General features: G+C 44.2%; 1 protein-coding gene across 1 annotated transcript; it reads left to right on the plus strand.

The window, feature by feature from the left end:
- Positions 1-2,269: 2,269 nt before the first annotated feature.
- On the plus strand, positions 2,270-12,299 carry LOC311119030 (mast cell carboxypeptidase A-like; the record flags this gene model as incomplete). Its single annotated transcript, XM_084193786.1, has 4 exons — positions 2,270-2,338; positions 4,131-4,206; positions 4,736-4,860; positions 12,197-12,299. Coding segments are annotated over exons 1-4 (369 nt in total), but the record flags the coding sequence as incomplete, so codon positions are not given.
- Between the last annotated feature and the right edge of the window lie 366 nt (positions 12,300-12,665).

A 12,665-nucleotide genomic window follows, 5' to 3' on the forward strand; every position in this document is an offset into this window, starting at 1 on the left:
GTTTTAACTAGACTCTTAAACATTTTAGTCATTTAGCAGACGCTCTTATCCAGAGCGACTTACATGAGCAATTAGGGTTAAGTGCCTTGCTCAAGGGCACATTGACAGATTTTTCACCTAGTCGGCTCGGGGATTAGAACCAGCGACCTTTCGGTGACTGGCACAACGCTCTTAACCACTAAGCTACCTGCCGCTATATAATACATTTGGTTTCCGATCGGTCCAGCAGGATAAGGAGACGTTTAAAGCTGTCAATATCATTAAAAATAGTCAAAAAAATACATCAAAAAATGCATTTTGCATGATCTGGTTGATTTTGAGTTCTGATATTTGCCAAGCGTGGTAAGGAGTTCAGAAGTCGCTCCTCCTGAGGCGATGTGTCCATTTAGTCCTGATGGTGGCGCAGTGGGCCCACAGCTTGAACCCCGGCAAGCAGTTAAGGGACCTCATGGGCATCCTTAACTTTTTCACTTAATTTAAGGGAAATTTCACCTGAATATGTTTTGTGCAAATTTAAGGAAACTTTAAAGGGGCGATCTGCAGTTGCTACATCAATTTTTTGACTTATAAAATTAATTATATGTACTATTTTATTCTTCAAGAATATAACTTATAAATGCCTCATGACCTTAGTTCAACTGTCATCAGAACCCAACATATAAGATTATTTTACTCCAATGTTTCTAAATAAAGTAAATGTAAACAAACACTATATCGCCTCAAAACATGGTTAAAACTATACTTTTTATATCATGGATGGTCAGTCCTTTCATACATAGCTCTGTCTATGAATTTGAGAGTGGTTACATTTCTCCAGCCCCATCCCTCAGCTTTTTACAGAAAGGGGTGGGGAGTTCCTTTGGTATTGTTTCAATTAAGGATTACCGCTTTAATGGAATGCTTTTGACACCATGTCCCAACGAAGTGTTCTCAGTGTGACATGTTGTGTTCATAGTTGCCTTTGTATAGGGAGACTGGCACATGTAGCGGTTTAATGTGTTCCATTGGTCTGGGAGAAATACATTTTGTGGAGCCAATAAAACTTTAAGGTACAGTCAACCACCTAGGCCTTCACAACAAAACGCTAAGGTACAGTCAACCACCTTCACAACAAAACGCTAAGGTACAGTCAACCACCTAGGCCTTCACAACAAAACGCTAAGGTACAGTCAACCATCTTCACAACAAAACTTTAAGGTAGTCAACCATCTTCACAACAAAACTTGGGTGTAGCTGTATAAAGTATAGCACACGAGATTAGGGAGAAATAGGGTTGCAAAATTCCGGTAACTTTCCCAAAATTCCCAGGTTTTCCAGAAATCCTGGTTGGAGGTTGATTCCTGTTTGTTCCCTTCTGATTCCTGGAATTTTACAATCAGAATTTCTGGAAAACCCGGGAATTTCTGGAAAGTTACCGAAATGTTGCAACTCTAGGGATAAATGATGATGGTGATGGTGATAATGGTAATGGTGAAGGTGATGGTATATACGTTCTCCATCTGTGGCAGATCAGTTGTCTTGGTGTTATTGAAACATGTTGACATCGTTCAATAGATGTGTTTTCTATTCTGTAAGTGTAGAGTATATAAATGGTAAAACATCTCCTTGTGATTTCTGATTGTTGGGTACTTCTTCATCGATAGGGACAAAGAGAGGTACAGGATAGTAACCTACCCAACCAGTTGAACCCTAACCCTAACCCTAACCCTCACCCTAACCCTAACCAAAGAGAGGTACAGGGTAGTAACCTACCCATCATTTCCACATCTTCCCTACGCCTCCACACACCTGTGTCAATGCAAAGGTCTTAGTAACACACACACCTGGTCCTTCTGTATCATCAGAATCAACCAATCTGATCTGACCACAATTGATACTAACAGCTAAAAACGCTGCTAGATGTTTTTCACAAGTCACTGCACAGGGGTCAGAACAGACCAATGGCCTTGGCTGTCCATGCTCCGCACCATTCCAGAACACCCATAGATGGATTCTGTCCCAGCTTGTTAATCATTGAAGAGGTTCTTATTGAGAGTCGGAAGGTGCCAGGTGTACCAACACCTGCTTGTAAACAGGTGGTCAGATAGGCCTCTGGACAGAGAGATAGCACTGGGAACGTGGTGTCCACTGGGCCACTCGGCTGAGGATGGGGATTTGTGGAGAGAGTGGTGGGGGGGTGGGTCGAGGCACAGAGGGTTGTGATTGGTGGAGAGGGAGAGGGTCAGGGGATATAAAGGATGGGGATTGGTGAAGACAGCTGCACCGGCAACGTGATGAAGATTCTTCTGCTTCTAGGATTTGTGGCAGCGGCCCTGGCTGAGGTGACGCGTTTCGACGGGTAAAATATCAACCTTTTATTTTATAATAATATGCCATTTAGCAGACGCTTTTATCCAAAGCGACTTACAGTCATGTGTGCATACATTTTTACGTATGGGGTGGTCCCGGGGATCGAACCCACTACCCTGGCGTTACAAGCGCCGTGCTTGTAACGCCAGGGTAGTGGTGGTGTTTCAAACCACACAATGTCAGAAATGATGAAGATAGACTCTGTACATTGCAATCTATGCTGCTCTGTGACTGTTTGGTGATGAATGGAGACATCGTGAAGGCCCATGTGGACGACTGTATTCTGATATGTTCATTCACGTTCCTTGAGATCTATAAAATTAGTTCTATAACCCAGTTAGCGCATAATGTTCTGAGAACCATATGTTTCCTAGAGCTTGGTGAGAGCGTGGTTGTCCTGTGGTTATTGTGCATAGAACCTTCCCACAACGTTCTGTGAATGGTGCAGGATAGTTTCGGAACATTCTCAGCACATTTAAGGAACGTGGGAAAAAAACATTATATTCTTGGTATTTCATTACTTTTGTTTCCTAAAAGTTAAAAAATGGGTCAATTGAATTAAGTAACACTTTATTAGGTCCATCTCTACAGACTATTTACACACTATCAGTAACATTTCAACTAACTATCTACTAACCCTAACCTTAAACCTTACCCTAACCCTAACCCTAGTCCTAACCCTAACCCTAACCCTAACCCTAACCCTAGCCCTAATCTCTACAGATGATAAATCCAGACTATCCAAATAAAGTGTGACCTTTCATTTTCATTTTGGTAATGTTCTCCAACTTTAATTTTGGTAACGTTCTCCAGCTGGTTTGACATTGGGAATGTTCTCAAATAGTTCAGGGAACATTAACAAACAACGTTTTTCTGTGAAAATGTCAATACTTCAGCATAATGTCTCCTAGAGGTTCCCTCATGGTTCTTTTTAATGTCATGTTCTCAAATTGTTCCATTAAGAAATCTTTCCATAAAAACCACAAGAAAACTTCAGTAATGTTAAGAGACCGTTCTAAAAGTACTATTTAAAAACATATATTTTCTGTTCTCAACGTCAACAAAACTCTTGTTAAGTGTGTTCAGGTGTGTTGGCCACGCCCACTAACTGGCCACACCTGAGTGCTTATTTCCTTTGAAATGGGGTCAGTTTGAATAGACTAAAATGAACAGCTTTGTATGTGTAAAAAAATGTGGCATGCTAGCTCCATCCTGGTGGCGCAGTGGACTAATTCCATGGATAGAGAACAGAAAATTATAGGTTTGAATCTCACTGATGCCGCGTCACAATAAAAAAGAAATGTGTTTGCAAGATTAACGCCTAAGAAAATGAATTTCCATGTTTCCTACCTGTGCTTGGAGTTCAAAAAAGTTAACACAAAATAAGCTAGCAGTGATATTGACACTTTCTGAAACATTCAGTGAATGTTTTAAGGAAGTTATTCAAAAACCTCCAAATGTCCTATAATTGCAGTTCTCCGAGCGTTAATAAAACCTCCCATGAAAAACTTTCAAGGAACCAGAGTAAAATGTTCTCAGAACCTTCCTGCAACCTAAAAATAAACGTTCCCAGAACAGGCTAAATGTTCACTTCTGCTTTACCGGTCAGGAAACATGGCTTCATTACCACAACCAATGTGAAACCAAAAACATACGTTCCCAGAACTTCCAAGAACCAAATGTGCTAGCTGGGTTTCTCTTGACTTGGTTCTCCAGGGAGAAAGTGCCCTATAATATGAGTTCTATAATAACAGTGTATATCTCTTGTCTTGGTTGTCCAGGGAGAAGGTGTTCCGTCTGAAGCCTGTCATTAATGATCATGTTCTCCTTATCAAGGACCTGGCCAACAGCATGGAGGTACGTAAGAAACCCTTTCACCATACTTAGCCGAGCCGAGCCAAGCTGTACTGGACAGGCCTGGTTACTGGTTACGGTGCTGTAGATACTTATTTTAGCCCCCCTAGGTCCCAACCTTAGAAGAAGAACACTTTGCTGCTCTGTGCTGTAAAGGACGTGTTTGTTGAGGATGTCTGTGTTAAAGTGTGTGTCTGTCTGTCTGTCTGTCTGTCTGTCTGTCTGTCTGTCTGTCTGTCTGTCTGTCTGTCTGTCTGTCTGTGTTCAACTCTGTCTGTCTGTCTGTCTGTCTGTCTGTCTGTCTGTCTGTCTGTCTGTCTGTCTGTCTGTGTTCAACTCTGTCTGTCTGTCTGTCTGTCTGTCTGTCTGTCTGTCTGTCTGTCTGTCTGTCTGTCTGTCTGTCTGTCTGTGTTCAACTCTGTCTGTCTGTCTGTCTGTCTGTCTGTCTGTCTGTCTGTCTGTCTGTCTGTCTGTGTTCAACTCTGTCTGTCTGTCTGTCTGTCTGTCTGTCTGTCTGTGTCTCCCTTTGCAGGTGGACTTCTGGAGTCCTGAGAGTGCTGACCTGGTGACCATCGATATTGACGTGGATATCCATGTCCCAGCTGCCCACACTGACATGGTCTACACCCTGCTGCAGCAGAGTGACATGGAGACTGTGTAAGACATATATAGAAAATGCTGCATACTACTACATATATATATACTACTACATATTACTACATATAGATACTACTACATATAGATACTACTGCATACTACTACATATAGATACTTCTGCATACTACTACATATATATATACTACTACATACTACAACATATAGATACTACTACATATAGATACTACTGCATACTACTACATATAGATACTTCTGCATACTACTACATATATATACTACTACATACTACTACATATAGATTCTACTACATACTACTACATATATATACTACTAGATTCTACTACATATAGATACTACTGCATACTACTACATATATATATACTACTACATACTACTACATATAGATACTACTGCATACTACTACATATAGATTCTACTACATACAGATACTACTACATACTACTACATATATATACTACTAGATTCTACTACATATAGATACTACTACATACTACTACATATAGATACTACTACATACAACTACATATAGATACTACTGCATACTACTACATATAGATACTAATACATACTACTACATATAGATACTACTGCATACTACTAGATATAGATGATACTACATACTACTACATATAGATACTACTACACACTACTACATATATATACTACTACATACAGATACTACTACATACTACTACATATATATACTATTACATACTACTACTACATAATACTAAATACTACTACTACATATTACTACATATATATACTACTACATACTACTACATATATATACTACTACATACTACTACATATATATATATCCTACTACATATTACTGCATATAGATTACATTTACATTTTACATTTTAGTCATTTAGCAGACGCTCTTATCCAGAGCGACTTACAGGAGCAATTAGGGTTAAGTGCCTTGCTCAAGGGCACATTTACGTCATTTAGCAGACGCTCTTATCCAGAGCGACTCACAAATTGGTGCATTCACCCTATAGCCAGTGGGATAACCACTATACAATTTTGGGGGGGGGGGGGGGTAGAGGGATTACTTTATCCTATCCCAGGTATTCCTTAAAGAGGTGGGGTTTCAAATGTCTCCGGAAGGTGGTGAGTGACTCCGCTGTCCTGGCGTCGTGAGGGAGCTTGTTCCACCATTGGGGTGCCAGAGCAGCGAACAGTTTTGACTGGGCTGAGCGGGAACTATGCTTCCGCAGAGGAAGGGGAGCCAGCAGGCCAGAGGTGGATGAACGCAATGCCCTCGTTTGGGTGTAGGGACTGATCAGAGCCCGAAGGTACAGAGGTGCCGTTCCCCTCACTGCTCCATAGGCAAGCACCATGGTCTTGTAACGGATGCGAGCTTCAACTGGAAGCCAGTGGAGTGTGCGGAGGAGGGGGGTGACGTGAGAGAACTTGGGAAGGTTGAACACCAGACGGGCTGCGGCATTCTGGATGAGTTGTAGGGGTTTAATGGCACAGGCAGGGAGGCCAGCCAACAGCGATTTGCAGTAATCCAGACGGGAGATGACAAGTGCCTGGATTAGGACCTGTGCCGCTTCCTGTGTAAGGCAGGGTCGTACTCTCCGAATGTTGTAGAGCATGAACCTGCAGGAGCGGGTCACCGCCTTGATGCTAGCGGAGAACGACAGGGTGTTGTCCAGGGTCACGCCAAGGCTCTTCGCACTCTGGGAGGAGGACACAACGGAGTTGTCAACCGTGATGGCGAGATCATGGAACGGGCAGTCCTTCCCCGGGAGGAAGAGCAGCTCCGTCTTGCCAGGGTTCAGCTTGAGGTGGTGATCCGTCATCCATACTGATATGTCTGCCAGACATGCAGAGATGCGATTCGCCACCTGGTTATCAGAAGGGGGAAAGGAGAAGATTAGTTGTGTGTCGTCAGCGTAGCAATGATAGGAGAGGCCATGTGAGGATATGACAGAGCCAAGTGACTTGGTGTATAGGGAGAAAAGGAGAGGGCCTAGAACTGAGCCCTGGGGGACACCAGTGGTGAGAGCACGTGGTGCGGAGACAGCTTCTCGCCACGCCACTTGGTAGGAGCGACCGGTCAGGTAGGACCCAATCCAGGAGTGAGCCGCGCCGGAGATGCCCAGCTCGGAGAGGGTGGAGAGGAGGATCTGATGGTTCACAGTATCAAAGGCAGCAGACAGGTCTAGAAGGACAAGAGCAGAGGAGAGAGAGTTAGCTTTAGCAGTGCGGAGAGCCTCCGTGACACAGAGAAGAGCAGTCTCAGTTGAATGACCAGTCCTGAAACCTGACTGGTTTGGATCAAGAAGGTCATTCTGAGAGAGATAGCAAGAGAGTTGGCTAAAGACGGCACGCTCAATAGTTTTGGAAAGAAAAGAAAGAAGGGATACTGGTCTGTAGTTGTTGACATCAGTGGGATCGAGTGTTGGTTTTTTGAGAAGGGGAGCAACTCTCGCTCTCTTGAAGACGGAAGGGACATGGCCAGCGGTCAAGGATGAGTTGATCAGCGAGGTGAGGTAGGGGAGAAGGTCACCGGAGATGGTCTGGAGAAGAGAGGAGGGGATGGGGTCAAGCGGGCAGGTTGTTGGGCGGCCTGCAGTCACAAGTCGCAGGATTTTATCTGGAGAGAGAGGGGAGAAAGAAGTCAAAGCATAGGGTAGGGCAGTGTGAGTAGGACCAGCAGTGTCATTAGACGAGGATCGGATGTCGTCAACCTTCTTTTCAAAGTGGTTGACGAAGTCATCCACAGAGAGAGAGGAGGGGGGGGGGGGGGGGGGGGATTCAGCAGGGAGGAAAATGTGGCAAAGAGCTTCCTAGGGTTAGAGGCAGATGCTTGGAATTTAGAGTGGTAGAAAGTGGCCTTAGCAGCAGAAACAGATGAAGAAAATGTAGAGAGGAGGGAGTGAAAAGATGCCAGGTCGGCAGGGAGTTTAGTTTTCTTCCATTTCCACTCCGCTGCCCGGAGCTCTGTTCTGTGAGCTCGCAATGAGTCATCAAGCCACGGAGCTGGAGGGGAGGACCGAGCCGGCCGGGAGGATAGGGGACACAGAGAGTCAAAGGATGCAGAAAGGGAGGAGAGGAGGGTTGAGGAGGCAGAATCAGGAGATTGGAGGGAGAAGGATTGAGCAGAGGGAAGAGATGATAGGATGGAAGAGTAGAGAGTAGTGGGAGAGAGAGAGCGAAGGTTGCGGCGGCGCATTACCATCTGTGTAGGGGCAGAGTGAGTAGTGTTGGAGGAGAGCGAGAGAGAAAAGGAAACAAAGTAGTGGTCGGAGACATGGAGGGGAGTTGCAGTGAGATTAGTAGAAGAGCAGCATCTAGTAAAGATGAGGTCAAGCGTATTGCCTGCCTTGTGAGTAGGGGGGGACGGTGAGAGGGTGAGGTCAAAAGAGGAGAGGAGTGGAAAGAAGGAGGCAGAGAGAAATGAGTCAAATGTGGACATAGGGAGGTTGAAATCCCCCAAAACTGTGAGGGGTGAGCCATCCTCAGGAAAGGAACTTATCAAGGCGTCAAGCTCATTGATGAACTCTCCAAGGGAACCTGGAGGGCGATAGATGACAAGGATATTAAGCTTAAATGGGCTAGTGACTGTGACAGCATGGAATTCAAATGAGGAGATAGACAGGTGGGTTAGGGGAAAAATTGAGAATGTCCACTTGGGAGAGATGAGGATTCCTGTGCCACCACCCCTCTGACCAGATGCTCTCGGGGTATGCGAGAACACATGGTCAGACGAGGAGAGAGCAGTAGGAGTAGCAGTGTTTTCAGTGGTAATCCATGTTTCTGTCAGCGCCAGGAAGTCGAGGGACTGGAGGTTAGCATAGGCTGGGATGAAGTCAGCTTTGTTGGCAGCAGAACGGCAGTTCCAGAGGCTGCCTGAGACCTGGAACTCCAGGTGTGGGGTGCGTGCAGGGACTACCAGGTTAGAGAGGCAGCAGCCACGCGGTGTGGGGCGTTTGTGTAGCCTGTGCAGAGAGGAGAGAACAGGGATAGGCAGAGGCATAGTTGACAGGCTGTAGCAAATGGCTACAATAATGCAGAGGAGATCGGAATGAAATGAACTAAACATCTGGGAGAGGAGAGAGCAGGGCCTCCCTCACCAAAACTTCCACCTCAGAAACTATAATTGTTTCACTGAACCACTCTCTCAACCAAAAACTCTCCCAACTTCCACCTTTAGAAATCAGAATTGTTGTGAACCACAGCGGTTCAATGTTTAAAGGAATAGACTCAACCCACTTTATTCAGCTAGCTAACTATGACACCATAGCTAACTAGCATGCTAGCATCCAATAACACACAGTTTAGCACCAATAGTGTGACCACCAATAGTGTGTTAACACACTAAGCAGATAATTCGTGTCCGTGTCTAGTTCCTTTCATAACGCAGCAATAATTAAACGTTGTCTAGCTAGCACAAATATAATGTATTTAGCTGCCACAGTACAGCACACAATGGCTACTGTGTTGACTCTGTTCGAAAAACGGCTAGCTAGCTAGCTTCGTGCTACACCCGGCACCGCCGAAAACAATGCCAACCTACAGTAACTACCCACAACAGCCCACGATGCCTAACTATGACACCATAGCTAGCTAGCATGCTAGCATCCAATAACACACAGTTTAGCACCAATACTTGGTTACAACAAACTACCAATAGTGTGTTAACACACTAAACAGATCATTCGTGTCCGTGTCTAGTTCCTTTCATAACGCAGCAATAATTAAACGTTGGCTAGTTAGCACAAGTATATTGTATTTAGCTACTACAGTACAGTTAGCTGGTCGTGTTGGCTAGCTAGCAATGGCTACTGTGTTGACTTTGTTTGAAGAACGGCTAGCTAGCTAGCTTCGTGCTACACCCGGCACCGCCGAAAAACAATGCTAACCTACAGTAACTACCCACAACAGCCCACGATGCCTAACTATGACGCCATAGCTAACTAGCATGCTAGCATCCAATAACACACAGTTTAGCACCAATACTTGGTTACAACAAACTACCAATAGTGTGTTAACACACTAAACAGATAATTCGTGTCCGTGTCTAGTTCCTTTCATAACGCAGCAAAAATTAAACGTTGGCTAGCTAGCACATTAACATTGGAAACAACTCTCCACCGTTGCTAAACGTTACCAGTAGCTACCCGCTAGCTAGCTAGCCTCGTGCTTCGCCGGGCTCCGCCGTAAACAATACTTACCTACAATAATTACCTACGGAAACCTACAATAACTACCTAAATAACTACCTAAATAAACTACCTACAATACCTAACTACAACTACCTACCTACGATCTAAATACATGGTTTAAGCTTTACTCAACACCATATAAGAAGCCAAGCTTACCTCCTGCTAGAGAAAACACAACCTCTCCCGACCACAGCTTTCACAGCAAGACCAGATACTACTACATACTACTACATATAGATAATACTACATACTACATTTTTACATTTTAGTCATTTAGCAGACACTCTTATCCAGAGTGACTTACAGTTAGTGAGTGCATACATTCTTTTTTTAATTTTTCATACTGGGAATCGAACCCACAACCCTGGCGTTGCAAACGCCATGCTCTACCAACTGAGCTACATCCCTGCCGGCCATTCCCTCCCCTACCCTGGACGACGCTGGGCCAATTGTGCGCCGCCCCATGGGTTTCCCGGTCGCGGCCGGCTACGACAGAGCCTGGATTCAAACCAGGATCTCTAGTGGCACAGCTAGCACTGCCTTAGACCACTGCGCCACTCGGGACTATACTACTACATATATACTACTACATACTACTACATATATATACTACTACATACTACTACATACATATACTACTACATACTACTACATATAGATACTACTACATACTACTACATATAGATAATACTACATACTACTACATATAGATAATACTACATACTACTGCATATATACTACTACATACTACTACATATATACTACTACTACATACTACATATATAATACATACAACACACTGACATAGTCTATAGCCTTTTGAGCAGAGTTGGATGGAGACTGTAAAACTACATTATATACTGAATACTATACTCCTCTATACTAATAGGAATACTCTCTCTGCTCATTAATTTCTCATTGGATTTAGGTTAAACGTTGGGTGAGAAAAATATGATATTCCCTTACGCTGAGGATTTTTTTCAAATTCAATCAGTTTTCCACTTTGATTCAACGTCATCACATTGAATGTTTTGGTTGAAGTTACGTGGAAACAATGCTGATTGACCGAGTTTTTTGCCCAGTGGGTGTATGTTGGTTACGGACTGAAGCTACACAAAAGAGACTATTGACAGAAAGACATCTGACCTTGGCAAAGGGCCATTGTAGTCAGTGTGTCCATGGAACTAGCTGCTAAAGAGGCTCAGCAGTTGGGTTCATCAGGAAAGGTGCACAGAGTTGCAACTGAAAATCAGAGACAGTGAAATTAAGGCACATGCTTCCGCTGTGGTGAAAAGGGACATCAGGGGTCTATATGCTGGTGTAAGGACATGGATTGCCCAGCTTGTGGTGAAAAGGGACTCAGGGGTCTATATGCTGGTGGAAGGACATGGATTGCCCAGCTTGTGGTGAAAGGGACATCAGGGGTCTATATGCTGGTGGAAGGACATGGATTGCCCAGCTTGTGGTGAAAAGGGACATCAGGGGTCTATATGCTGGTGGAAGGACATGGATTGCCCAGCTTGTGGTGAAAAGCTCCAGAAACAAACAGAGAAAACGTAAAAGACTGAAAACAAGAAAGAGACATTCCAATGAAAGAAAGATAAGAAAACTGGAAAGCATATTTACTATGATACAGTATATTAATTATAATATTGAATATTAAAATTAATAGTAGTATCTAGGTTAAAGCTATGATCCCTTATTGATGTCACCTGTTAACCACTTCAATCAGTGTAGATGAAGGGGAGGAGACAGATTAGTGAAAGATTTTTAAGCCTTGAGACAATTGAGACATGGATTGTGTATGTGTGCCATTCAGAGGTGAATGGGCAAGACAAAAATGTAATTGCCTTTGAACGGGGTATGGTAGTAGGTGCCAGGTGCACCGGTTTGTGTCAAGAACTGCAACACTGCTGGGTTTTCAAGCTCAAGAATGGTCCACCACCCAAAGGACATCCAGCCAACTTGTCGCAACTGTGGGAAGCGTTGGAGTCAACATTGGCCAACATCCCTGTGGAATGCTTTCGACAGCTTGTAGAGTCCATGACCTGACAAATTGAGGCTGTTCTGAAGGCTAAAGGGGGAAGATGCAAATCAATATTAGGAAGGTGTTCCTAATGTTTGGTGTACTCAGTGTATGTTGATGGGGGAATTGTCTCTGTTCTCAGGGTCCTGATTGAGGATCTGCAGGCTCAGATGGACGAGCAGCTGGACAACAAAACCCCAGACCCCAGAACCCACAGCTACACCAAGTACAACAGTTGGGACAAAGTAAGATTCTCTCTCTCTCTCTGTCTCTGTCTCTCTCTCTCTCTCTCTCTCTCTGTCTCTGTCTCTGTCTCTCTCTCTCTCTCTGTCTCTCTCTCTCTCTCTCTCTCTCTGTCTCTGTCTCTCTCGCTCTCTCTCTCTCTCTCTCTCTCTCTCTCTCTCTCTCTGTCTCTCTGTCTCTCTCTGTATCTGTCTCTGTCTCTGTCTCTGTCTCTCTCTCTCTCTCTGTCTCTGTCTCTCTCTCTCTCTCTCGCTCTCGCTCTCTCTCTCTCTCTCTCTCTCTCTCTCGCTCTCTCTCTCTCTCTCTCTCTCTCTCTCTCTCTCTCTCTCTCTCTCTCTCTCTCTCTCTCTCTCTCTCTCTCTCTCTCT

The sequence above is a fragment of the Coregonus lavaretus genome (genome assembly GCF_964263955.1).
Source record: "Coregonus lavaretus genome assembly, contig: HAP1_SCAFFOLD_2856, whole genome shotgun sequence".
In the NCBI taxonomy this organism is placed as follows: domain Eukaryota; kingdom Metazoa; phylum Chordata; class Actinopteri; order Salmoniformes; family Salmonidae; genus Coregonus; species Coregonus lavaretus.